Source organism: Microcebus murinus, chromosome 12 (genome assembly GCF_040939455.1).
Source record: "Microcebus murinus isolate Inina chromosome 12, M.murinus_Inina_mat1.0, whole genome shotgun sequence".
Lineage (NCBI taxonomy): Eukaryota > Metazoa > Chordata > Mammalia > Primates > Cheirogaleidae > Microcebus > Microcebus murinus.
This window is the reverse complement of record NC_134115.1, coordinates 91999968-92024096: the sequence shown is the minus strand read 5'-3', so window position 1 is coordinate 92024096 and position 24129 is coordinate 91999968. Positions and strand designations below refer to the sequence as shown.

At 43.8% G+C, this 24129-nt stretch overlaps 1 protein-coding gene across 9 annotated transcripts in view; it reads left to right on the top strand.

The window, feature by feature from the left end:
- Window positions 1–567: 567 nt before the first annotated feature.
- EHMT1 (euchromatic histone lysine methyltransferase 1) overlaps window positions 568–24129 on the top strand; it is a 153507-nt gene continuing 129945 nt past the window's right edge. For 8 of the 9 annotated variants that reach the window (XR_012922152.1, XM_020289586.2, XM_020289587.2 and 5 more), the window contains exon 1: window positions 609–682. Coding sequence is in view for 8 of the 9 variants with exons in the window: in XM_020289586.2 (XP_020145175.2) it covers window positions 620–682 (63 nt within the window). In the remaining variant the exon portion in view is untranslated. Of the gene's footprint in view, window positions 683–24129 lie in introns of all 9 variants that reach the window. The other variant, XM_012784411.2, reaches the window with a different exon arrangement.

Sequence of the window (24129 nt, the reverse complement as noted above, 5' to 3'; positions counted from 1 at the left end):
CCTAAGCCAGAGCATCCCTCCAGCCGAGGTATCCCCTTTAACTGTGGCACCCCACAACCGGGGTACCCCCCCTCGTCGGGGCACCTTCCCTAACCGGGATCCTTCATGCCCCTAACCGGGGCATTCTTCCCCCCCCCCCCCCCGCTAGGCACACCCGTTGAGCGGAGCAACGCCCCGCCCCGCCCCGGGGAACCCTCAGTCGGGACATCCCACCAGGACGCGACTCAGGGACTCCGCCTTCACGAAGGCCGGCGAAATCAAAGTGTGTCCGGGGTTAAAGGTCAGGGGTCGGAGCCTCGGGTCTTTCTCTACCTCCGGCCAGCCTGCCAGAATGCCTATTTAGAAGGAAAAGATATTTACTGAAAATGGGAAGACCACTTCCCACCCACTGCTACGGCTGCCGAGGGCCGTTTCTCCCGGGCTAGGTCCCCCACGCCGCGGGCGACCGTTCCGCTTCCGGCCACCCCAGGCCCGGCGCCTCGGGCGCCGCAAGCCCGGCCCCCAGCGCGCAGGCGCCGCCGGACCCGGACTGCGGCGCGCAGGCGCGGGCGCAGGCGCAGGCGCAGAAGCTGGCGGCCGGCCCCGCCCCGGCTCTGGGCCGCGAGGCGCGGGCGGGGCGATGGCGCGCGGGAGGGGCGGGGCCACGCTGCGGGCCCGGGCCATGGCCGCCGCCGATGCCGAGGTGAGGAGCGGGGCCGGCGGGGGGCGGCGCGGGGGCGGCGGGCGGCGGCGGCGGCGGGGGCGCGGGGGCGAGGAGCCGGGCGCCGCGGGCGGCGGGCGGGCGGCGGGCCGGGCGGGGCCGCGCGCCCCCCGCCGCCGCCGCCTCAGGCCGAGGCCGGGCCGCGGCCGCCGGGCGTCCGGCCCGCGCTCCCGCCGGGCGCGCTTTGTCGCGCGGCACGGGCCGGGCGGCGGCGGGGGCGCGGCGGGGGCGCAGGTGAGGCGAGGCGGCCGCGTACCTGCGCCCCCGCCGCCGCCCGCGCGCCCCGCGCCGCCGGGTCCGCCGGGTCCGCCGGGTGGGCCTCGGCCGGGGAGCGGGGAGGGTGCGAGGACAAAAGGGAAAGTGCGGGGCCGGCCAAGTTTGGAGCGCCGGCCCGGGCGAGCGGGCCCTGCTGTCGGCGCTTTCCCTCCGCTCCGTTGACCTTTCACTTTGTTCCGAATAGGATGGCACCATCTTTAGCGAAAAGTTGGCCGGCCGCGGCGTTCCTCCCCAGACAATGCTCGCCAGCCCGGTGCTGTCAGAGCGGGAGTGCACGCTCGGTGGGAAGCTTTCCGACTGAAGTTCCTCTCTGAGCACACGGCTTGGAGGGGTCTGGATGTAAAAGTTCACATTCTTTGTTAGTGGCCTTGGCCTTCCCCCGTACTCGTTCTCGAGGATAGTTTGTGTCCCTGCTTGTGGCAGCATAGAAATTAAACTCTTTCGAGGCAGCCCTACTGGCGTCCGTCTGCAGGAAGAGCAAGCAGGAGGCGGCGTGTCCGTGGAAATGCAGAAACTGTGTGGTCTGAGGGCTGGAATAAGGGACTGCTTTGAAAAAAAAGTGATAACCTGGTAGTTTTTCTTTGAAATTAACCATGTAAGTAGTAACTGCTGGGACTTCCAAAGATCAGAAAGTTGGGTGTAGTAAGGAGCTGTATGCTATCCTGATGCATAGACTCAACAATATATTTCAACCTAGGGAATGTACCGTCTTTCTATTTGTTTATTTTTTTCTAGGATTTTTTGGGGGTGTTGATACAAGTAAACGGGGCAAGTGCAGGGGAGATTAATGCAAGGAGATTTTGTTGAGTAGCTGCAACATTCAAGGAACGTATTAGGCACTGGGAACAAAAAAGTAAATCAGAGAACTCCAAGCCACTTCCAGGCTTGTAGGGGAGATGTTAGTGATTAATGATATCATTTTTGGAGCACCTGCTGGGTTTCAGGCACTGTGCAAGCCCTTCAGGTAAGTCATCTTATTTAGTTTTCTCTGCCTTGTGCAGCAGGTACTATTTTTTCCTATTAGCAGATGAGGAAAACAAGACTTGGAAGCGGTTAAATAACTTGGCCTAGTCAGTTGTGGGACTAGCACTTGTTCCATGTTGGGCACCTAGTAGGTGTTTCATAAATAAGCGATGAGTGAATGGCTCCCGATGTGTCTGGTTCCACAGGCAGCCTTGAATAGAGGGCTTGACAGAGCTGATGATAATGACAGCCTGTGTTTACTGAGCTCTTACTTGTGTCCAGCCCTGCCAGCTTGCTTTGTGTGACTTCACTTGCTTAATCCTCACAGCAGTCTTAATGAGGTAGGTACTGTTAAATCCCCATTTGCAGATGCGGACACAGGCATAGTGAGGCCCAGAGCTTGTGGTGGAGAATTAATATGCAGGTGGTCTGGCTTTCCAGCCCTTGTTTACTAAACATGTGTTACATCTGCGATGGTCAGTTTTAGGTTACTAAAAGCTCTGTTTTTAGATTCATGATTCTAAGGGTTTATAACGCTGGTGTGTGATAGGGGGAAGGGCCCTCTTTTGTGCAGTCCAGCACCTCTGGCCCACTGGACGGTAGGTAGATAGGAAAGGGATCACCGTTGCCACCAAATCTGGGAAATGGTTACTGGTCAGAGTTCACTAATTGCCGAATGATTAAACCAGCAAAGTTGGCAATTGAAACTTACCTAACCGAATATTTGTTTTTTCTTTTCCTTGAGCTACGAAAGATAGTACATTTTCACACTAACAGGAACTACTGAGGTAGTGGAATACATCCTCCATTCCCCATTTTGTGGATTAATAAATGGTGGCTACTGAGGTTTAAGTATGCCCAAGGTAATCGAGGATTAGAGCCCAGGGCAGTGCACCTGATTTAAGGCTTTTGTCTCAGTAAAATGTCATCTTTCAGTGGGAAGGCCTTCTTGGGCAAATACTATACTTTTATACCCGGATGGCTACTACTTGTTTCCCTGAAAATAAGACTGGGTCTTATATTTATTTTTCCTCAAGTCACCCTAGGGCTTATTTTCAGGGGATGTGTTATTTTCCCCTCAAAGCCTCAGTTTGCAGCACACACAGGATGGCTGGGACCTGATGGGGAGCCGACCTTGTTGGTGGGGCTGCCCGCACCTTTCCGATCACCTCTGGGATAGTAGCTGTCACAATGGAGCAGATGAGAAGGGCTGCTCATCATTACCTTTCCTCAACGAAATGCATGGGCTGTGCAGATATGCTGCGTAGCCACGCCCGTCGCTAGGTCTTATTTTCGGGGTAGGGCTTCTATTGCACAAATGTTTAGAAATCCTGTTAGGGCTTATTTTATGGGTAGGTCTTATTTTTGGGGAAACACGGTATGTATCTCTTCTTTGTTCTTTGGTTCTTAGAATAAAGTATGTACATGCCCATAGTTTAGAAAGTCAGTCAGTGCTGAAAGACGTTAGCAAAAGCTGCTCTTGTCTGCTTTTCTATAGAGGCAGCAGTCACTTGGAAATCTTTAGCATTTATTTCATGTTTCATAAGTACATGCTTGTGTTGTTATGTCTTTATTCACCAATTTTAGGGGTTGTCTAAGGACTTCCACTAATGGCAGATGAAGATCTCATGCTCTTTCCTGTTCACCTTGCCCCAGAGTGCATGTTCTCACCTGGGGATTCTGCTGGCCTTTCCTACATCTGGTGGCTCTCTGTGTCTTCACTCCATTGTAGTGGTGGAGCACATTCTCCAGTAGCTTACCAAGGAGGAGGCAGTGGGAGGCAAACTTCCGGGGTTCGCACGTCTGAAAATGTGCTTATTTTACCACCACACCTGAAGAAAAAGTTTGGCTAGGTGTGGAATTCCAGATTGGAAGGTATTTTCAAGGCATGGCTCCAATATTGTCTAGTTTCCATTGTTGCTGTTGAAAAGTTTGATTCTTAATCCTTTATAAACATTATTCTTCCAGCAAACTTTTAGGAGCATTGCATCCTTGATTTTCCTAATGTTTATTGTGTGCTTAGTGGTAGCCTGTTGTTATTTATCATGTAGGTTACTATTAGCTATGAAATCTGGAGATTGATGCCGTTTTGTTATGGGAAATTTTCGTATGATGTATTGGAGATAGTTCATTCTCTTCTGCTTTCCCTATGTTCTCTCCATTTCCTTTGGTTAAATGTTGGACTTCCTGTATTTAGTCTTCTAATTTTTAAAATCTTTTCTTCTTGTGTCTTAGCCTTGTTCTACTTTTTGAGAGCATTTTTGACTATTTTTTAACTGAATTTTTCTGATACTATATTTTTATGTTCTTTACGGTTCTCTATTACTTTTTTAGTACCTCCTGTTCTTGTTTTATGTATATCTTTTTTTTTTTTTTTTTTTTTTTTGAGACAGAGTCTCGCTTTCTTGCCTAGGCTAGAGTGAGTGCCATGGCGTCAGCCTAGCTCACAGCAACCTCAAACTCCTGGGCTCAAGCGATCCTCTTGGCTCAGCCTCCCGAGTAGCTGGGACTACAGGCACAAGCCACCATGCCCGGCTGATTTTTATATATATATATTAGTTGGCCAATTAATTTCTTTCTATTTTTATGGTAGAGACGGGGTCTCGCTCAGGCTGGTTTTGAACTCCTGACCTTGAGCAATCCGCCCGCCTCGGCCTCCCAGAGTGCTAGGATTACAGGCGTGAGCCACCGCGCCCGGCCTTGTTTTATGTATATCTTATGTATTTTAATTACAGTTAAATTTTTAAAATTACAGTTAAAATATTTTAAAATTTTGTTTCTTTCATTTTTTGTGTTTGCCCTGCATACCTCTGTGCTGCTTTTCTTTCTTTCATGATGGAAACCTTCTTCCAGTATATGGTGATCTTTGACCATTTAGTCACCTGTAAGAGTAAAGCACTAAACATGGAAAGCTGAGTGTTTGAGGGGCTTGTTTACTTGTTGCTTTCACTGTAGGGCAATGATTGGCTGCTGTTATTTCATTGGCTCTCTTGCCATTGTTCCTGTTTCTTAGGGGCAGAGTTTTGCTCTGTCCTCCAGGCCGGAGGACAGTGGCACAGTGGACTGTACGGTGGCACAGTCACAGCTTACTGTGACCTTGAACTCCTAGGCTCAGGTGATCCTCCTGCCTCAGCCTTCCGAGTAGTTGGGACTATAGGTGCACACCACTATGTCTGGCTAATTTTGAAATTTTTTAGAGTTAGGTTCTGGCTATATTGCTCAGGATGGTCTCGAAGTCCTGGCCTCAAGGGATCCTCCCTCATGCTGGAATTATAGCTGGGAGCTCCTGTGCCTGGTGGATCCCTCAGTTTCTTGCCTTGCTGGTGTAAGTTGGATGTTGCACAACCAGGTTAAAGGGTAAGTGGAAGAAGAGGCTCTTCTCATAGTTCAGTAGATGGCCTTTCCCTAATCTTGTTTTCGGTTAAGGAGCTCATGCCTGCCTTTCTTTGTGCTTGCTTTCTGCAAGTGTGGTGCATTTTTGGTGGAATTTTTTACAGGGCTAAACCTCTGGTGTCCTGTGGCTACAGAAGAACTTGCCTGAGTTTGCAGGAGGGGGGACATTAGAGTCTAACTGTTCTGACGTGGATTTTTATACCCACTCTTCTTTGTAGCTCCAGTCCATTACCCAATCCATCTTCCCAGTCAGCTTGCTTCTCAAACAGTGACCCCCTATTTAAGTGTCCTCTTCCTCTGCTCTGTGGAGTGCTTTAGCTTTTCTCCACCCTCCATCTTCTCCACCCTCCTGTTCATGTCTTGTGTAGAGGTTTCAAATGTCTCCTAGATGGAGTTTGTTTCTCTTTCCTGTTCTTCTTGTCTTTGGTTGATTTTTGTTAAGGGGGAGGATCAGAAATGTTTTCTCTAAATCCTGAGAATTCTTACCTACACTGAAGGCACAGCTGTCCTGAGGAAAGGGCCTGCCGTCCTGTAATCTTACAGTGTAGTTTGTGGTGGGAAGAGTCTGAAGTCACAGCAAGGCTGGCCAGGTGGGGTGTGTGCCTCAGCCCCAGTACCCAAAAGAACAGCTGTGGGTAGCTCGTTTATCAAGATCTCATGTGTGGCCAGGGCCAGAGTGGGGCTGGAGCCCTGGTTTCCTGCTTCTGCTTCCTGTCGTGTCACAGAACAGTTTTGTTATGTTTGACCACATTTTATTGAGTTTCTTTGAAGATAATTTAGCCTATAAGAACCATATTTTGGGCTCTTCTCTTTAGATTTTTATGTTCTTTATCATTTCATTGGCTTTACCATGTTTGATGGATGCCTTTATCCTAAGGTAAGTGGGCAGTTTGATTTCAGCTTAAGTTGCTCAGTCAGCAAACCATATAGGCAGTAGTTACTAGAGTCCAGTTACTTCGGTCTATGGCATTGTGATACAAAAAGCATCAATTACAGGATTGAGAGGTCCCCCTACTTCCCCTACTTACTGTTTTGTTTTTATACAACTTTTATATTTTCATATATTTAAAAATATCTCTGAAGGTTTTCGATTTTGAAAAACAAAAGTTGAAGTGGTTCCTTAAAATCCTCAGAGGTAGCATTTCCTTTGAAGTGGTGTCTTCCTAGGTAAGGGGTCACTTTCCCAGTAGCATCACTGTCAGTTGCTATTTTATTTTGGAAAAGTTTTTGGGCCACTTTCTGTATCCCACTTTTAATAGGTTGGCAAGTTCTGATCCGGTATATTTAAAATGCTGTTATCAGGGGGTCAGTAAGCATTTATTGAGCATCTTCTGTTTATAAAGTGCTATTGTAGGTATTTGTGAGAGGATATGCACGTTTTTGAGACTGATCCCTGATTTCACAAAGTTTAATAGTATAATAGCACAAATATTACTGAGCAAAATGAGATGGAATCCGTTAAAAGTAAACAAGAAAAGGCCTGCTGTATTGCAGTAATTGCTGTGGCCAGACATATGTTGGGAAAAATTCCTAAGTTAGTCTAGATTTTAAAGGAGGTGAGAATAAATTGGCATGGCAAGGTAATACAATACGTACATTTCCAAAAAAAATTAGGGATTTTAGCATATTCAGAAAATTAAAACTAACAAACCCAGAATGCCAAATATTTGTCATCTCCTTTTTTCTGATCCTTGTGAATGTGCATGTTCATATTTGAAATTGGCTGTCATCAGTGATTATGTGCCATGTGCTTTCCTCTTTCATATATTGTCTGACATACATTTGTGTCTTTAACATTTTTATTAGCTACATGGTGGTATTTGTCACAGAGAAGTCTCAGTTTCCTTGGTTATGATTTGGGTGAGGACTGCATCCTTTAGGACACAGTGGAATTACTGGGTCGGAAGGGGCAGGTGGCTTGAGATGAAGCTGGAGAGGGAGGGCAAGGTCATACAGGGCCTTGTTGCCATGGTAACAAGTTGGGATGTTTCATAAGCACTGTAGACAGTCCTTGAAGATTTTAGGCATGGAACGATATTTTAAAAGGGTGACCCTGGCTGCTGTGTGGACAGTGGATGAAGGGAGATCACAGTGGAAGCAGGGAGCCAATGAGAAGGCTTGGCCAGGTGGCATGGGCGGAGGGAGATGCAGAGGGACTGGAGGATTGAGTTAAGATGTAGTTGTTTAAGTTTAATTTTCAGTAAGTAAGATAGTTACATGGTTCAGAATTCAAAAAGTACTAAGTGAAACGCCTCCCCTCTTTGTCCCCTAGCCACTCAGTTCTTTTCTTGGCAGGTCACCAGTGTTATAATTATTGTCCATTCTTCATGATATTTATGAATATACAGTCATGTGTCACTTAAGGACATTTTGGTCAATGATGGACTGCATATGTGATGTCCCGTAAGATTATAATGGAGCTGAAAAATTAGTATTGCCGACTCATGTTGTAGCCATCATAATGTAGTAGGGCAATGCATTACTTTTTCTTTTCTTTTTTTTTGTTTGAGACAGAGTCTTCCTCTGTTGCCCGGGCTAGAGTGCTGTGGTGTCAGCCTAGCTCACAGCAGCCTCAAACTCCTGGGCTCAAGCGATCCTCCTGCCTCAGCCTCCTGAGTAGCCGGGACTACAGACATGTGCCACTACGTCCAGCTAATTTTTTTTATTTTTTAGTTGCTGGCTAATTTCTTTCTATTTTTAGTAGAGACAGGGTCTCACTCTTGCTGAGGCTGGTTTCGAACTCTTTAGCTCAAGTGATCCTCTTGCCTCGGCCTCCCAGAGTGCTAGGATTATAGGTGTGAGCCACCATGCCTGGCCTACATTACCTTTTCTGTGTTTAGATAGTTTTTTTTTTTTTTTTTACTTTATTATTTTTTTCTTTTTTACATGTAAAATTGGGAGAGTGAAGTTTAGATAGGTTTTGACACACAAATACCTTTGTGTTACGGCTGCCTTCACTATTCAGCACGGTAATGTGCCGTGCAGGTTTGTAGCCTAGGAGCCATTGGCTACACCTGTGTAGCCCGGGTGTGTAGTAGGCCATGCCATCTAGAAGTGCATTCTGTGATGTTCTCACCGTGATGAAATCACCTAAAGACACATTTCTCAGAATGTATCCCCCTCATTAAGCATCACATGACTGTATACGCAAATGGATGTGTAGATATTTTAGGCTTTTTGTTTTGGAACTTTTTAGACCTATTCAAAAGTAGTGCTAGCATAATGAACACCATCACCTATCCCCCCGCTTTCTCTTCATGGCTGGTCTTTCATTTATACCTCCACTGCTCCCCCCCATCTGCAATTATTTTGAAGCAATTCTCAGACATATTTCATCTGTGACTATTTCAGTGACTATTTCTATGACTATGTAAATATTCCAGTCAATAAATAACCAGTCAATGTGTAGATTTCTAATTTCAGTTAAAATTGGGAACCAATTGTGGTCTATTCATTGCTCTTGAGAGATAATCTCTTCAGTCTCAGTATATTAATTTCTCTTCCATGTCTTTATTTTTCTCTTGCAATTAAGTTTTGAAGATAATGGTTCATTTGTCCCAGTGTTTCCCATAAGCTTGTCTTGCTGATTGTATTCTTATGGTATGTTTAACGTGTTCCTCTGTCCCCTGTAGTTCTTGTTATTGGAATTTAAGATCTAGAACGGCTGGCTGCTGCTGTCCAGTGTGATAGCCACTAGTCACATGTGGCTCTTGAGCACTTGAAATGTGGTGAGTGTGAATGGAGATGTGCTGTCAGGACAGAACACATAGGATTTTGAATTCTTACCGTGAAAAAGAGAATGTAAGGATCATATTAAAACTTTTAAAAATGTTGATTACATGTTGGACTGTAATATTATTTGACATGTTTCTAATTACTTTTTAAAAAATGTGACTACCAGAAAATTTAAAATTACATACATGGCTCACATTGTGTTTAGGTTGGACAGTCCTGGTCTAGAGTCTCCATCAGATGCAGACTCCTCTTTATTTCTTTAGCAAGAGTATGTCATAGCTAGTATTGAGTCCTTTTACCAGTAGGCATAATAAGTCTGATTATTTGCTTTGTGATGTTAACACACAGCTGATAGTCTTTGATAGTCATTCCCCAGAACCATTAACTCATCAGCAGGTGGAGAATGGCAGCCTTTCCATGTATTAGCCGCAGTACTGCTGTAAAGAGAGACTGCTTACCATGACGTACATTCACATGGAAAGCACTTTATATATATTAGCCTCCTCATAAGTGCCAGGCTAAGAAAGACCAAGAGGGTTTTCCTTGTCCTGGGTAGTTTGAAGATTGCTTACTAACTGGCTGTTAACATTATTTCTGTCCTTGGAGTCTAGGTCTCTGCGCTCACCATCAGATTCTGAGGCTAGCAGTTAGGCTTAGAGAGCCTTGGTTCCTTCCTTATCCAAACACAGTTTGCCTGTGTTCCATGAGCTCCTCGAACACTAAGTGAAAAAAATGCAGTCGTAATGGCCCAGTGAATGGTTAAGTCTTCCCCTTCCTCCAGCTCACGTTTCCCTGTCTATTTGCCTTTCTTTTTCTTTCTTTTTTTTAAGAGACAGGGTCCCGCTCTGTCTCCTAGGCAGTGACGTCATCATAGCTAACTGCAGCCTTGAATTCCTGTGCTCAGGCGATCCTCCTGCCTCAGCCTCCTGAGTAGCTGGGACTATAGGTGCGCACCGCCACACCCGGCTAGTCCAAAAATATTTTTTTTGGTAGAGACAGGGTCTTGCTCTGTTGCTCAGGCTGGTCTCATGATCCTCCCACCTCAGCCTCCCAAAATGCTGGGATTACAGGTGTGAGCCACTGCGCCTGGCCTATGGGGAGTTTTTAATTTAATCCTTACAGCAGCCTTATCAGGTGGGGTTACTAGCCCAATTTCTCTATTTCACAGAAGAGGAAAAGGAGTGGTTTGCCATTGTTTTTTAGCCAGGTAATCTGAGGTATACTTTGGGTCACAGAATAGCAAAAAAGCAAAACCTCTAGGAGTCAGAGAAGCAGTTAAATTCAAGCTTCCTATCCGTTAACTGTCTTAGCTGTAAACCTGGGGTTAAAAGAGGAGGTGTGATTGTTCCTGAGTGTCTGGTGACATGTGAGTGTGTTCTTGTGAGCAGTTGTTTTCTGCAGACTGGTGTAGGCAGCTGGCCCCTTGGGCTCCTGCCGCAGCCTGAAGTCTTCTGGCCTTCCCTTGCACAACTTGGTCAAGGGAATAAGGAGCATAGAACCCCAACCATTTGTTTGCTTTTTCTCTCCTATAGTTTGTCTCCATTTGTTTGCCCCATCTGCTGCAGTCATCCTGCAAGGCAATGCATAGTGCCTACTGTGGCCCAGATACAGGTGGGCTCCATTACCTCATGCTTTCCATTTCTATTTGCTTGTATTTTGGATCACTTAATTTTGCTTTAAGAAATGGGTGCACTACAGGCCTCCTCCTTTCCCTGTGGCAGAGGCTGGAAGAACGTTCCTGCTGAGGGCCTGTAGGAAGGCAGCATGGTTCTCACTCTCATGAAAGCCAGTCTGGTGGTGGACACAGATGTGGCTTGTAGAGATGCTGTTGGACTCTCGTGTGCTTGGCATTTGTTGTCTTTGTGTGTGGGAAAGTAAGGATAGCAGTGACGATTCAGGAGGGGCGGGTGTGTGCTGAGGCCAGAGTCACAAACTCCCAGTTTGAGGATAATGCCCATCCTTGTGGCCATTGTGTTGTTTTGTTTGTTTTGTTTATGCTGCTATATAGACTCTGACTGACTATCTCCCTCTCTGGGTCTTAAGTTCAAACATTCCTCCTTAAGGCATGCAATCCTTTCTTTGGTTTTGTCAATCATCATTAACCCTGTTGGACAGAGATTTGGGGAAGCTTCCCTTTCCCAACTCCTGATCTAGGGGTGGGGGGCTGAGTGCATGGGTCAGTTTGGCACCACCTGTGTGCTCTGGAGCCTCAGGGCTGTGGGTCGAGGGGTGTAGCAGGCCCAGTGCAATGCAGGCCACAGGTCCTGTGCACTGTCCTGTGAGAGGTGCCATTTGAGCAGAATCTGGAAGAATACATGATGTGTGTCAGGCAGAGAGCTAGGGCCTTTGAGCTCCTTGGGGGGCCAGGACTGAGGCTGCCTCAGTGAGTAGGGGGCCTCCCTCGCCTTTCCTGGAAGTGAGGGGGAGCCTGCTGGCTCCCACACCTGTTTGTCCTCAGGTGCTGGGTATGCAGCGGGCAGAGGAGAAGGGGAGGAGCTTGCTCTCCCAGGGTGCAGAGGAAGGCAGGGTCTGCTCCATCTACCACTGAAGCTTCAAGGGCCAGCAAGCAGCAGGATAGGACATTCTTGACCAGATCAACCCACCTAGCCTTGTTTCTTATGATGAAATTTGTAAAAACAGAATATTGTCTGTCTCATTTGTGAATATATGTACTGTGATAGTTTTGTCATTAACATTGTTTATAAATGACAAATACTTCTTATTGTAGACTGAAATTGCCTTAGTTCTTTTAAGAAAAATTGCCTTATACTGATTTGTTTCAATTTATAAGCAATCAGTCAGTGAATGCAGGCTATTTTGGGTGGCACAATTGAAGAACTTTTTGAAATGAGCTTCAAGATTAAGGTCAAAACTTTTAGGCCAGGTGTGGTGGCTCACACCTGCAATCCCAGCACTTTGGGAGGTTGAGGCAGGAGGATTGCTTGAGCCCGGGAGTTTGAGACCACCCTGGGCAACATAGTGAGACCCCATCGCTGCAAAAACATTAAAAAATAATTAGCCAGTGTGATGGTTGCACGCGCCTGTAGTCCCAGTACTTGGGAGGCTGAGACAGAAGGATCACTTGAGACCAGGAGTTGGAGGCTGCAGTGAGCTATGATGCGCTGCTGCACTCTATCCTGGGTGACAGAGCAAGAATCTATCTTTAAAAAAAAAAAAAATCAAAACTTTTACTTTTTATTTTTTTTATTTTTTTATTTTATTTATTTATTTATTTATTTATTTTTTTTTGAGACAGAGTCTCACTTTGTTGCCCAGGCTAGAGTGAGTGCCGTGGCGTCAGCCTAGCTCACAGCAACCTCAAACTCCTGGGCTCAAGTGATCCTGCTGCCTCAGCCTCCCGAGTAGCTGGGACTACAGGCATGCACCACCATGCCCAGCTAATTTTTTGTATATATATTAGTTGGCCAATTAATTTCTTTCTCTTTATAGTAGAGACGGGGTCTCGCCCTTGCTCAGGTTGGTTTCGAACTCCTGAACTCAAACGATCCGCCCGCCTCGGCCTCCCAGAGAGCTAGGATTACAGGCGTGAGCCACCGCGCCCGGCCAAAACTTTTACTTTTTTTGAGACAGTATCTCCTGTCTCCTCTTAAAGGTCCCACCTCTTCATACTGTTACAATGATAATTAAATTTCACTGTGAGTTTTGGAGGGGACAGACATTCAAACTAGAGCAGCAAGTGGAAGAAAGTGAGGAGTCCTTTGGCTTAAACACCTGGGAGAATATTGTCATTTATTGAGATGGGGAAGTCTGTGGGATGGCAGGTTTTAGGGAGAGAATGGAGGTGCCTGTTGGACTGTCAGGCATGAGTGTGGCAGGAAGGCGGGGCCAGAGTCCAGAAGAGACCAGGCCTGCATCTGGTGCAGAAGAGGCCTGTGGAGTTTGGGCCCCCTGAGTCCACACTGTGGGGGACCAGGAGACGCCAGCAAAAGGGGACTGCGAGGTAACAGGTGAACTTGAACAAGAACCTGGAGGAGGTGCTTCATGAAGACAGTGTTGGCAGCTCTGTTGGCAGTTGCTAAGACTTTGAGCTGAAAACTGAAAACTGACCCTTGAATTTGGCAACGTGGAGGTCATTGGTGACTTTGGGAAGCACTTGTATTGCATTATCTAATTCAGTGTTATCAGCTCTTTGCAGTGGATGATGTTATGTTTGTGTCGATGGAAAAGAACCCAAACTCTGTAAAATAATTTAAAAAGGTTTATTTTGAGCCAAATATGTGTAACCATGGCCCAGGGAGCCACGCCCAAGAAGCCTTGAGCAAGTGGTTTCTCCGTGGTTGGATTACAGTTTGGTTTTACACATTTTAGGGAGATAGGAATAACTTTGTAAAGACATAAATCAATATGGAAGGCATGCATTGGTTTGGCCTGAAAAGATGGGACATCTCAAAGCAGGGGATTATAGGTTATTGGTGGATTTAAAGATTCTTTGATTTGTAATTGGTTAAAGAAATCAGGTTTGTCTAAAGGCTTGGAATGTTTTTAAATTAAGGAAGTCTGTTAATCAGAGATAAGCCACTGGACATATACTGAGAGTCAGGTGATCTGTTAAGTAAATTGATGACCTGCAGGTATGGTTTAACCTTTGTCTCACATGGTCTTAGGGTTGTTAATGATATTGTATCTTTAAAAAAATTTTTTTAAAATTTTTAATTTTAAATTAATTAAATTTTAATTTTAATTTTAAAAAAATTTTAATTTTTTAGGGAGCAGAGTGAGGAGGGGTGTTCAGTTTCCTTTTGTCGTTGCCATTGCTGAGACAGAGTCTCGCTCTGTTGCCTCAGGTAGAGTGCAGTGGCGTCATTGTAGGGTTCCCTCATCCTCCCTCCCCGTGCCTGGCAACCACTGATCTGCTTCTTGCAGATATTTTCTCCCATTCTGTGTGTTGTCTTTCCACTTTCTTATTTTTCTTTTTATTTACTTGATGGTATCACCTTTGAAGCATAAAAGTTTTTAATTTTTGATGAAGTCCAATTTTTCTATTTTTTTTGCTTGGTTGCTTGTATTTTTGTTGTCATATCTAATTGCCTATTCCAAGTTAGGAAGTTTATGTTTTCTTCTAAAAGTTTTAGAGTTTTAGCTCTTACCTTTCAGTCTTTGATTCATTGTGACTTAGTTTCTGTGTATGATGTGAGGTAGGGGTCCAGAGTCACTCTTTCACATGTGGCTGTACAGTTGCCTCAGCACTATGTGTTGGAAAGATTGTTCTTTCCCCATAGAACCTTCTTGGTACTCTTGTTGAAAATCAGTTGACCATAAGTGGGAGGGTTTATTTCTGGATTCTTAGTCCTACTCCATTGATCAGTGTATCTGTCCTTTTGCCGCTGCCACCTTGCCTTGATGATTGTATCTGTATAATACATTTTGAAATGTGTGAGTCCAAATTGTTTTTCTCTTTCAGGATTGTGTAGGCTCTTAGGCTCTTACGAGTTCCTTGCATGTTCATGTGAATTTTTAGGGTCGTGTTGTCACTATCTACAAAAAAAGCCTTTAGAACTCTGATAGGGATTATGTTAAGTATGTAGATAAGTTTAGTGTATTACCATATTAATAATTAGTCTAACACTCCATGAACACAGGATACTTGCCTGTTTATTTGGGTTTTTAATCTTTTTTAACAGTGTTTTCATGTGTAAGTCTTGTACTTCTTAGAGATAAGCATTTTATTCTTTTCGATGCTATTGTAAATGGAATTGGTTTTTAAATTTCACTTTTAGATTACAGTTGTATAGACGTACAGTTGACTTTGTATATTGATTTTGTATCTTGCAACTTTGCTGAATTTGTTTTTTAACTCTAATAGTTTTTTTGTGTGTGGATTCCTTGGGACTTTCTATAATATAAGATTGTGTTATTTGGGAATAGGTATAGTTTCACTTCTTCCTTTCAAATCTGGACACCTCTTATTTTTTTCCTTGCCTAATTGCGTTGAGTAAAATCTCCAGTAAAATGTTGAATAGGAGTGGTGAGAACTGACCTCCTATTTTCATTTCTTTTGAGGGAAAATCTTTTAGTCTTTCACTATTAAGTATGATGTTAGCTGTGGGCTTTTCCATAGATGTCCTTTATCAAGTTGAGGAAGTTCCCTTTTATTCTTAGTTTGTTGAGTGTTTTTATCATTTGGGTATTGGATTTTGTCAAGTGGTTTTTCTCCATCTGTTGAGATGATTATGTGTTTTTTGCCTTTATCAGTGAGATGTGTTACACTGATTTCCACATGCTGAACTGGCTCTGCATTTCCACACTAAATCCACCTGGTTATGGTATTGGGTTTACTAGTATTTTGTTGAGGATTTTTGCATCTGTGTTCATAAGAGGTATTATGTTAGTCTGCAGTTTTCTTTGTATTGTCTTTTTGTAGTTGGTGTCAGGGAATGTTGGCTTCATAGAACTAGTTGGGAAGTGTATCCCCTCTTCTGTTTTTGGGAAGAGTTTAGGAAGGGTTAGTGCTGTTTCCTCTTAAAATGTTTGGTTAAAATACACCTGTGAAGCCTTCTGGTTCTGAGCTTTTCTTTGTTGGAACTTTTTAAAATTATTAATCTCTTTATTTGTTATAGGTGTTAGATTGTCTGCCTATTCCTGAGTTGTCTTTAGGTGTTTTGTGTCTGTATAGGAATGTGTTCATTTCATCTAGGTTATCTAATTTGTTGTCATACAGTTGCTCATATTTTTTTATAATCCTTTTTTTGTAAGGGTTGGTCATATATTCCACTTTTCATTACTGATTTTAGTAAGTCAAGTCGTCTTTTTCTTGTTCAGTCTAGCTAAAGGTTTGTGAATTATGTTGAACTTTTCAGAGAAGCAACTTTTGATTTTGTTGATATTCTTTATTGTTTTTCTATTCTTTTTTTTTTTTTTTTTTTGACAGGGTTTGGCTCTGTTGCCCAGGCTAGAGTGCAGTGACATCATCATAGTTCACTGTAATGTTGAATTCCTGGGCTCGAGCAATCCTCTGGCCTCAGCCTGCTGAATTTCTGGGACTATGGGAATGTGCCACCATGCCCAGCTAACTTCTAAGTTTTTTGTAGAGACGGGGTCTTTTTTTTTTTTTTTGAGACAGAGTCTCATTATGTTGCCTGGGCTAGAGTGCCGTGGCATCAGCCTAGCTCACAGCAACTTCAAACTCCTGGGCTCAAGCGATCTTCCTGCCTCAGCCTCTTAAGTAGCTGGGACTACAGGCATGCACCACCATGCTCAGCTAATTTTTTAATACATATATATATGTTTAGTTGTCCAGCTAATTTCTTTCTATTTTTAGTAGAGACGAGGTCTCACTCTTGCTCAGGCTGGTCTCGAACTCCTGACCTTGAGTGATCCTCCTGCCTTGGCCTCCCAGAGTGCTAGGATTACAGGCGTGAGCCACCGCTTCTGGCCAGAACTTTATTTTCAAAGTAAGAATTTTCATCAAAATAAAATCTACTCTGTAACCTGATTTAATATCTTCAGATTCTGTCACTTCCACTCTGGTGCCTCTTCATCCTCCATTTCTCTTTTTGGCAAGTCCACGCAGGCTAATGTCTCCTCTGGCCTCAGGGCAGGAGGTGTTTCAGTTTCCTCACTCTGGGTGGGAGGGAGGCAGGTGTCTGGGGGACTCGCTGTGAGGTGTCCCAGGACCAGACCCAAGGGTCTCCTTGCTCATCAGGAGACACTCAGAGAACCCAGATCATATTTTTTGTTCTGTGTCTTTCTTACCAACTGATCATGTTTTATTTCTAAGAATTTATATGTGGGAAAATTAAATATACACTATTAAGAAAAGCAGCATTCATAAAAGTTAATGTTCATATCTTAAAACTGGAGGCATACTGGAGAATAACTGGGTAACATTAGATTTGGGAATGGCTTTTACTGTATGTTACTTTTCAGAAAGGACACTCCAAAAGAGTAATTCAGGGGGAAAAAAAAGCCCACTCCAGAGATATAACTAACATGAATCTCATTGTCTTTTAAGGATTAACAGGTTTTTTTCCCCTCAAAATTCACTTTACACAACTACCTAACTAACTGTAAGAAATAAACCCAAGTGTAATCAGGTAAAGGGGATGGGATTTGCTGTAGTACAAGGGTAATACCTTGCCCTCCCTACAAAAAAATGTATCAAGCCAAGATGAAATGCATTTATTGAGAAAAGGCTGTGCATTTTAAACTGAGGTATGATTATAGCTGAAGTTCTGTGTTAGGAAGCATGCAGATGATACCAGATAAACATTGTGCATTTTCCTAATGTGCTGATTTTACTTAAAGGTTTTGGAGTTGAGGAGGAGGATATTAAACACTGATCTATTTATTGGAGGCATATACATACTTACATGGATAAACATATATATCACATATATATATTTTGAAAAGGAAAGAATATCTCATATCTCTAGAATATGCAAAAGAATTGATAACACTGGTTGCATATGAAAAGGGATTTCAGGTTTTTAACTGCTTCAGCCAATGGCCCCAGAGATCCCATGTTCACTCTCCTTTGCAGTTAGGACTGAAGACTTTGAGATATGCCACCACAGGGCAGTCCTAAATAAATTTGGAATTGTTAACACTGTCTCTATAAAAATAAACAGTACCATAACTATTCAAAAAATGGAATGAAATAGTTGATTCCCTGGATGTTAGTTTGTGTAATGGGCTGTAAGCTTGTTACGTAGGGTCTTTGTCCTCTCCTCCGTCTGTAGCCTTAACACAAGGCCTTGAGGTGCCGGTAATGGTTGAGATGTTTGACTGAAGCTTGGTGATTGGGAGGAGCTCTACCTCACGTCCTAGCTCTACTGTTTGTTTCTAAGACACACACAAAACTGAAGGCAGACATTTAAAACTTTAAGCAATTTCAAAACGGAAAGTATGCTGAGATAAAAACACAGTGAGGGGGGAGGGGGGAAATGGGCATTTATTGAAACCTTAAAATCTGTACCCCCATAATATGCCGGGAAAAAAAAAACACACACACACAGTGAAAGCACAACTTCAAATCCTTCGTTCGACTCTGCATTCACTGTTAGAAGATGCAGGAGGAGGTGGATGAAGGTCGTCCTTGTCCAAGCTGCCTCACGTGCTGCTGCTCCTCCTGCTGGAGTCTTGCAGGTGCTGTCACTTCCAGACCCCTCAGGCTTGGAGGAGGGTGAGAAAAAAACCCCAGGAGAGTCCAGATCATTTTTTTTTTATCCATTTACCCAGCGCCTGCTTTTTAATTGGAACATTTAATCCATTTACATTTAATGTAGTTACTGAAAAGGCAGTATTTACACTTGCCAGTTTGGTATTTGCTTTGTGTATATCTTTTGTCTATTTATGTTCCTGTCTTCCTCTATTACTTTCTTCTTTTCTGTTAAATGGATGTTTTCTACTTTATCATTTTAATTCCCTTGTTGTTTATTTGACTATACTTAAAATTTTTTTTATTATCTTGGGGATTATGATTGAATATTTAATTTATTATAATGTAGGTGTTTGTTTTTTATTTTTAGAGACAGAGTCTTGTTCTGTCACCCAGGCTAGAGTGTAGTGGTGCAATCATAGCTCACTGTAGCCTTGAACTCCTGGGCTCAAGTGATCCTCCTGCCACAGCTTCCCAAGTAGCTGGGGCAACAAGTGCTTACCACTACACCTGGCTACTTTTTTTAAAAAATTTTTTTGTAGAGATAGGGTTTCACTATATTGGTCAAGCTGTTCTCGCAATCCTGGCTGAGCTCCCACCTCAACCTCCCAAAATGCTGGAATTACAGGTGTGAGCCATCATGCCCAGCCTAATGTAGTTTGAATTAATATCAATTTAATTGCAGTAGTACAGAAAATATTTGCTTGTATATAGCTCCATTTCTTTCGCCTTTATCATGCCGTTATTGTCATACAAATTACATTACATTGTCCATCTATATAGATTTGCAATTATTGCTTTGTGTAGTTATCTTTTAAATCATATAGAAAAGAAGTTATAAGTAAAAAATCATTTATACTGTCTTTTGTATTTACCTGTAGAGCTGATTTACCGATGTTCTTTATTTCTTCATGTGGGTTGGATCCACTGTCTAGTGTGCTTTCGTTTAGCTTGAAGGACTCTCTTAATATTTCTTGTAGGGTAAATCTTTCAGTGATTAACTCTCTGCTTTTGTTTGTCTTAGAATGTTTTAAATTTTTTCTCTATTTATGAAGATAGTTTTGGTGTGTCAGGAATTATCGATTGACAGTCTGTTTCTTTCAACACTTTGGATGTGTTGTCCAGGGCCTCTGGCCTCCTTGGTTTCTGAGACGGTGGCTGCTAATCGGACAGAGGATCCCTTGTGCGTAGTTACTTCTCCCTGGCTGCTGTCGAGATTCTCTTTGACTTTCAGCAGGTTAGTCATGATGTGTCTGGGGTGAATCTCTGTGAGTTTATCTTACTTGGATTTGTTGAGTTTCTTGAAATTCTTTTGACTTTTTCGGCTGTTGCTTTCCTGTGAGTTGGGAACTTTGTGAAGAGTGCTTCATCTGTAGTGTAGGTGTATATTGTTTTACCCTGTCTAAAGCGTCATTGCATGGTAAATATGGTGCTTTGCCACATGATCCAGGAGCACAGTAATTGCAGTGTAGATGAAAAGTTCTCTTCTTGTTTTGACATGATGGGTGTGCATTACTTACAGATGGGTGTGTCATTACTTACAGTAATGACAGAAAAGGTGGCCATGGTGGTGTCGTGATAGGGTGCCGCTCCCTGCACTGCTGAGAGTCCCACACGTGGTCTCTATGCAGCTGCTCAGCTTTCTGGTCGCACAAAAGCAGCCATAGGCAGTACATAAGCAAGGCAGGGGGCAGGGGTCGTGTGCAAGTAGAACTTTATGTATGGGCTGGGCGAGGTGGCTCACACTTGTAATCCTGGCACTTTGGGAGGCTGAGATGGGAGGATCGTTTGAGCCCAGGAGTTTGAGACCAGCCTGGGCAATAGTGAGATCCCCATCTCTACAAAGAATAAGAAAAATTAGCTGGATGTGGTCCATGTGCACCTGTAGTTCCAGCTACTCTGTAGGCTGAGGCAGGAGAATCACTTGAGCCCAGGGGTTGGAAGCTGCAGTGAGCTATGATGACGCCACCGCACTCTACTCAGGGTAACAGAGCAAGACTGTCTCAAGAAAAGAAAAAAGAAAGAAGAACCAAAGCAAAACTTTATATATGGAAAGTGGAATTTGAGTTCCATGTAACTTTTGAAAAATTTATGTAAGTTCTATCTATCTATCTATCTATCTATCTATCTATCTATCTATCTATCTATCTATCTATCTATCTATCTATCTATCTATCGAGGCAGAGTCTCGCTTTGTTGCCCAAGCTAGAGTGAGTGCCGTGGCGTCAGCCTAGCTCACAGCAACCTCAAACTCCTGGGCTCAATCAATCGTGCTGCCTCAGCCTCCCGAGTAGCTGGGACTACAGGCATGTGCCACCATGCCCGGCTAATTTTTTCTATATATATTAGTTTCTATATATATTAGGCCAATTAATTTCTTTCTATTTATAGTAGAGACGGGGTCTCACTCTTGCTGGTTTCGAACTCCTGACCTCGAGCAATCCGCCCGCCTCAGCCTCCCAGAGTGCTAGGATTACAGGCGTGAGCCACCGTGCCCGGCCTATAAGTTTTATTTAAAACCAGGAACCATGCTTAGTTTTCGGGCTGTGTAGAAACAGGTGGCAGGCTGTAGTTTGCTAACCCCTGATTGAGATATATTTATTCACTCCATGCTTTCAGAGCACCTTGTCATTTGTTGTAGCATTTATTTTGTATTTTAATTTTTGTTTGTTTCAATGGCTAGACTAAACTCTTCAAAGCTAGGAGTTTATTTAGCTTTATTAGTTTCCCAACACTGTGAATATTGCCTGGCACATTTTAAGTGATTGGTAAATGTTGTATAACTGATGCAAATGGAGAAGAGACCAAAATCGGCTTGTGATTTTATTTATTTATTTACTTAACTGATTTTTTGTGGCCCAGTGTGAATTCTTGTGTAGACAGGAACCATTTATTCATTCATATGTTCCTTTGTTCATTTTTTTTTGAGACAGAGTCTCGCTTTGTTGCCCAGGCTAGAGTGAGTGCTGTGGCGTCAGCCTAGCTCACAGCAACCTCAAACTCCTGGGCTCAAGCAAACCTACTGCCTCAGCCTCCCGAGTAGCTGGGACTGCAGGCATGCACCACCATGCCCGGCTAATTTTTTCTATATATATTAGTTGGCCAATTGATTTCTTTCTATTTATAGTAGAGATAGGGTCTCGCTCTTGCTCAGGCTGGTTTTAAACTCCTGACCTCCAGCGAGCCACCACTCTCGGCCTGTTTGTTCCTTTTTTTTTTTTTTTTATTTCGGCATATTATGAGGGTACAAATTTTAAGGTTTCAATAAATGCCCTTCCCCCCCACAAGTCTAAGTTTCCAGCGTGACCATCCCCCAGATGGTGCGCATCTCACTCATTATGTATGTATATATACCCGCCCTATTTGTTCATTTTTGTAACAAATATTTAGTGCCTCTGTGTGCCAGCTTCTGGACTGGGAGCCAGACAAAGCAGACCTGGTGCCTGGCTCATAGTTACGGAAGTCTGTGCGTTCTGGTTTAAGGAAGACAAGCGGTTGCACACTTTGATAATTACTGTTGAGAGAAACAAAATGCTATAGAAGCAGCGGAGGACAGGCTTAACCTGGGTGGTTTAAGGATGGCCTCCCGTGTTTTCATCCCTGCTGCACACTGAATCTGCAAGTGTCTTTTTGTTCATTATTCCAGATGGAGTCTTGGAGAATGTTTGGCTTCTGCACATGAGCTTCTCCACCTTTGGGGAGAGGTGGCTGCAGCCCCACATGGCGTTTGAACACTTGAAATGTGGCTATATCGAACTGAGTTGTGCTGTTAAGTGTGAAGTGCATACTGGATTTCAGAGACTTAATGAGATGTTTTTTTTTTTTTAAATTTTTGTACATTTATTGTGCATTTACTTCCATTATAATTACATTGTAATATATAATGAAATAACTATACAGCTCACCACAGGTTGGGGACCCCTGTGTCAGAGGCAAGTCCAAGTGCTTTCATCACATCACCAGGGAAATGCTCCTTACCCTCCAAAGCCCCCGGCCACCTGTTGGATGACCACACACAGCACTTTGTGACCACACACCAGCTCTAATGAGATGTTTTATATCCTTTTTTGTACTAATTATTTTTTATTGGTTATATGTTGAGATGATAGTATTTTGGATAGATACTGAGTTAAACAAAATCTATTAAAATTAGCCACTCCTACTTTTACTTTTTTAATGCGGATACTAGAAAATTTAAAATTACATTTGCAGCTCATACTGTCTTTCTGTTGGGCAGTGCTCCCCTAGCCTGAACATTTCAAGTCTGCATTAACTGTGGACCATCTAGGGTGAGAATCCTGTGGCCAAGGGGAGAGAATGAGGGATTCACCAGGAATTGGGCTGAAGAGTAGACTGGGTGGAAGGCTTGAGGAAGGCTCCCATGTTGTGACAAGGGGAGTGGGGGCCTGGGGGAAGTCAGCAGGCAGAAAGCAGGCTTGGCAGAGCCTGCCCCACCTTAGAGTTTGCATGTGGGCGCATGAGCCAGTGGGTCAGAGCAGCCGGAAGCCAGATTAATTTGAGATTCCTATTCCAGTTCTGTTGTTTTTATTTTTTTTTTTATTTTTTATTTTTTTTTTTTTTTTGAGACAGAGTCTCACTTTTGTTGCCCAGGCTAGAGTGAGTGCCGTGGCGTCAGCCTAGCTCACAGCAACCTCAAACTCCTGGGCTCAAGCGATCCTCCTGCCTCAGCCTCCCAAGTAGCTGGGACTACAGGCATGCGCCACCATGCCCGGCTAATTTTTTGTATATATATTTTTAGTTGGTCAATTAATTTCTTTCTATTTTTAGTAGAGACGGGGTCTCGCTCAGGATGGTTTCGAACTCCCAACCTCGAGCAATCCGCCCGCCTCGGCCTCCCAGAGTGCTAGGATTACAGGCGTGAGCCACCGCGCCCGGCCATAGTTCTGTTGTTTTTATATCTGCAGTCTTGCAAGGGCCATGTGTTGTAACTGATGGGCTCTGGTGTAGTTGGAATCTAGGGTTTTTTTTTCCTTTTCTTTTTTTTTTTTTTTTTTTTTTGAGACAGAGTCTCGCTTTGTTGCCTAGGCTAGAGTGAGTGCCGTGGCGTCAGCCTAGCTCACAGCAACCTCAATCTCCTGGGCTCAAGCGATCCTTCTGTCTCAGCCTCCCATGTAGCTGGGACTACAGGCACGCGCCACCATGCCCAGCTAATTTTTTTTTATATATATATATTAGTTGGCCAATTAATTTCTTCCTATTTTTATAGTAGAGACGGGGTCTCGCTCTTGCTCAGGCTGGTTTTGAACTCCTGACCTTGAGCAATCCGCCCGCCTCGGCCTCCCAAGAGCTAGGATTACAGGCGTGAGCCACCGCGCCCGGCCCTCTTTTTTTTTTGAGACAGAGTCTCACTCTGTTGCCCTGGCTAGAGTGAGGTGGCGTCAGCCTAGCTCACAGCAACCTCAACTCCTGGGTTCAAGCGATCCTCCTGCTTCAGTCTCCTGAGTAGCTGGGACTACAGGCATGGGCCACCATGCCTCGCTAATTTTTTCTCTATATATTTTTAGTTGTTTAGCTAATTTGTTTCTATTTTTAGTAGAGACCAGGTTTCGCTCTTATTCAGGCTGGTTTCAAACTCCTGACCTTGAGGGATCCTCCCGCCTCAGCCTCCCAGAGTGCAGGATTACAGGTGTGAACCACTGCGCCCGGCCAAGAAAAATTTTTAATAAAAAAATGCTTATAGAATAAGGATATGAAGAAAAAATATTTCTGTATAGCTATGCAATGTGTATGTTCTAAGTGTTATTACAAAAGAGTTACAAAATTTAAAAAATTTACAAAGTAAAAAAGTTAAGTAAAGCTAAGGTTAATTTAACAGTGAAGAAAAAAATTTTTAAATAAATTTAGTGTAGACTAAGTGTACAGTGTTGATAAAGTCTACAGCAGCGTATACTAGTAGTGATGTCCTGGGCCTTCATAGTCACTC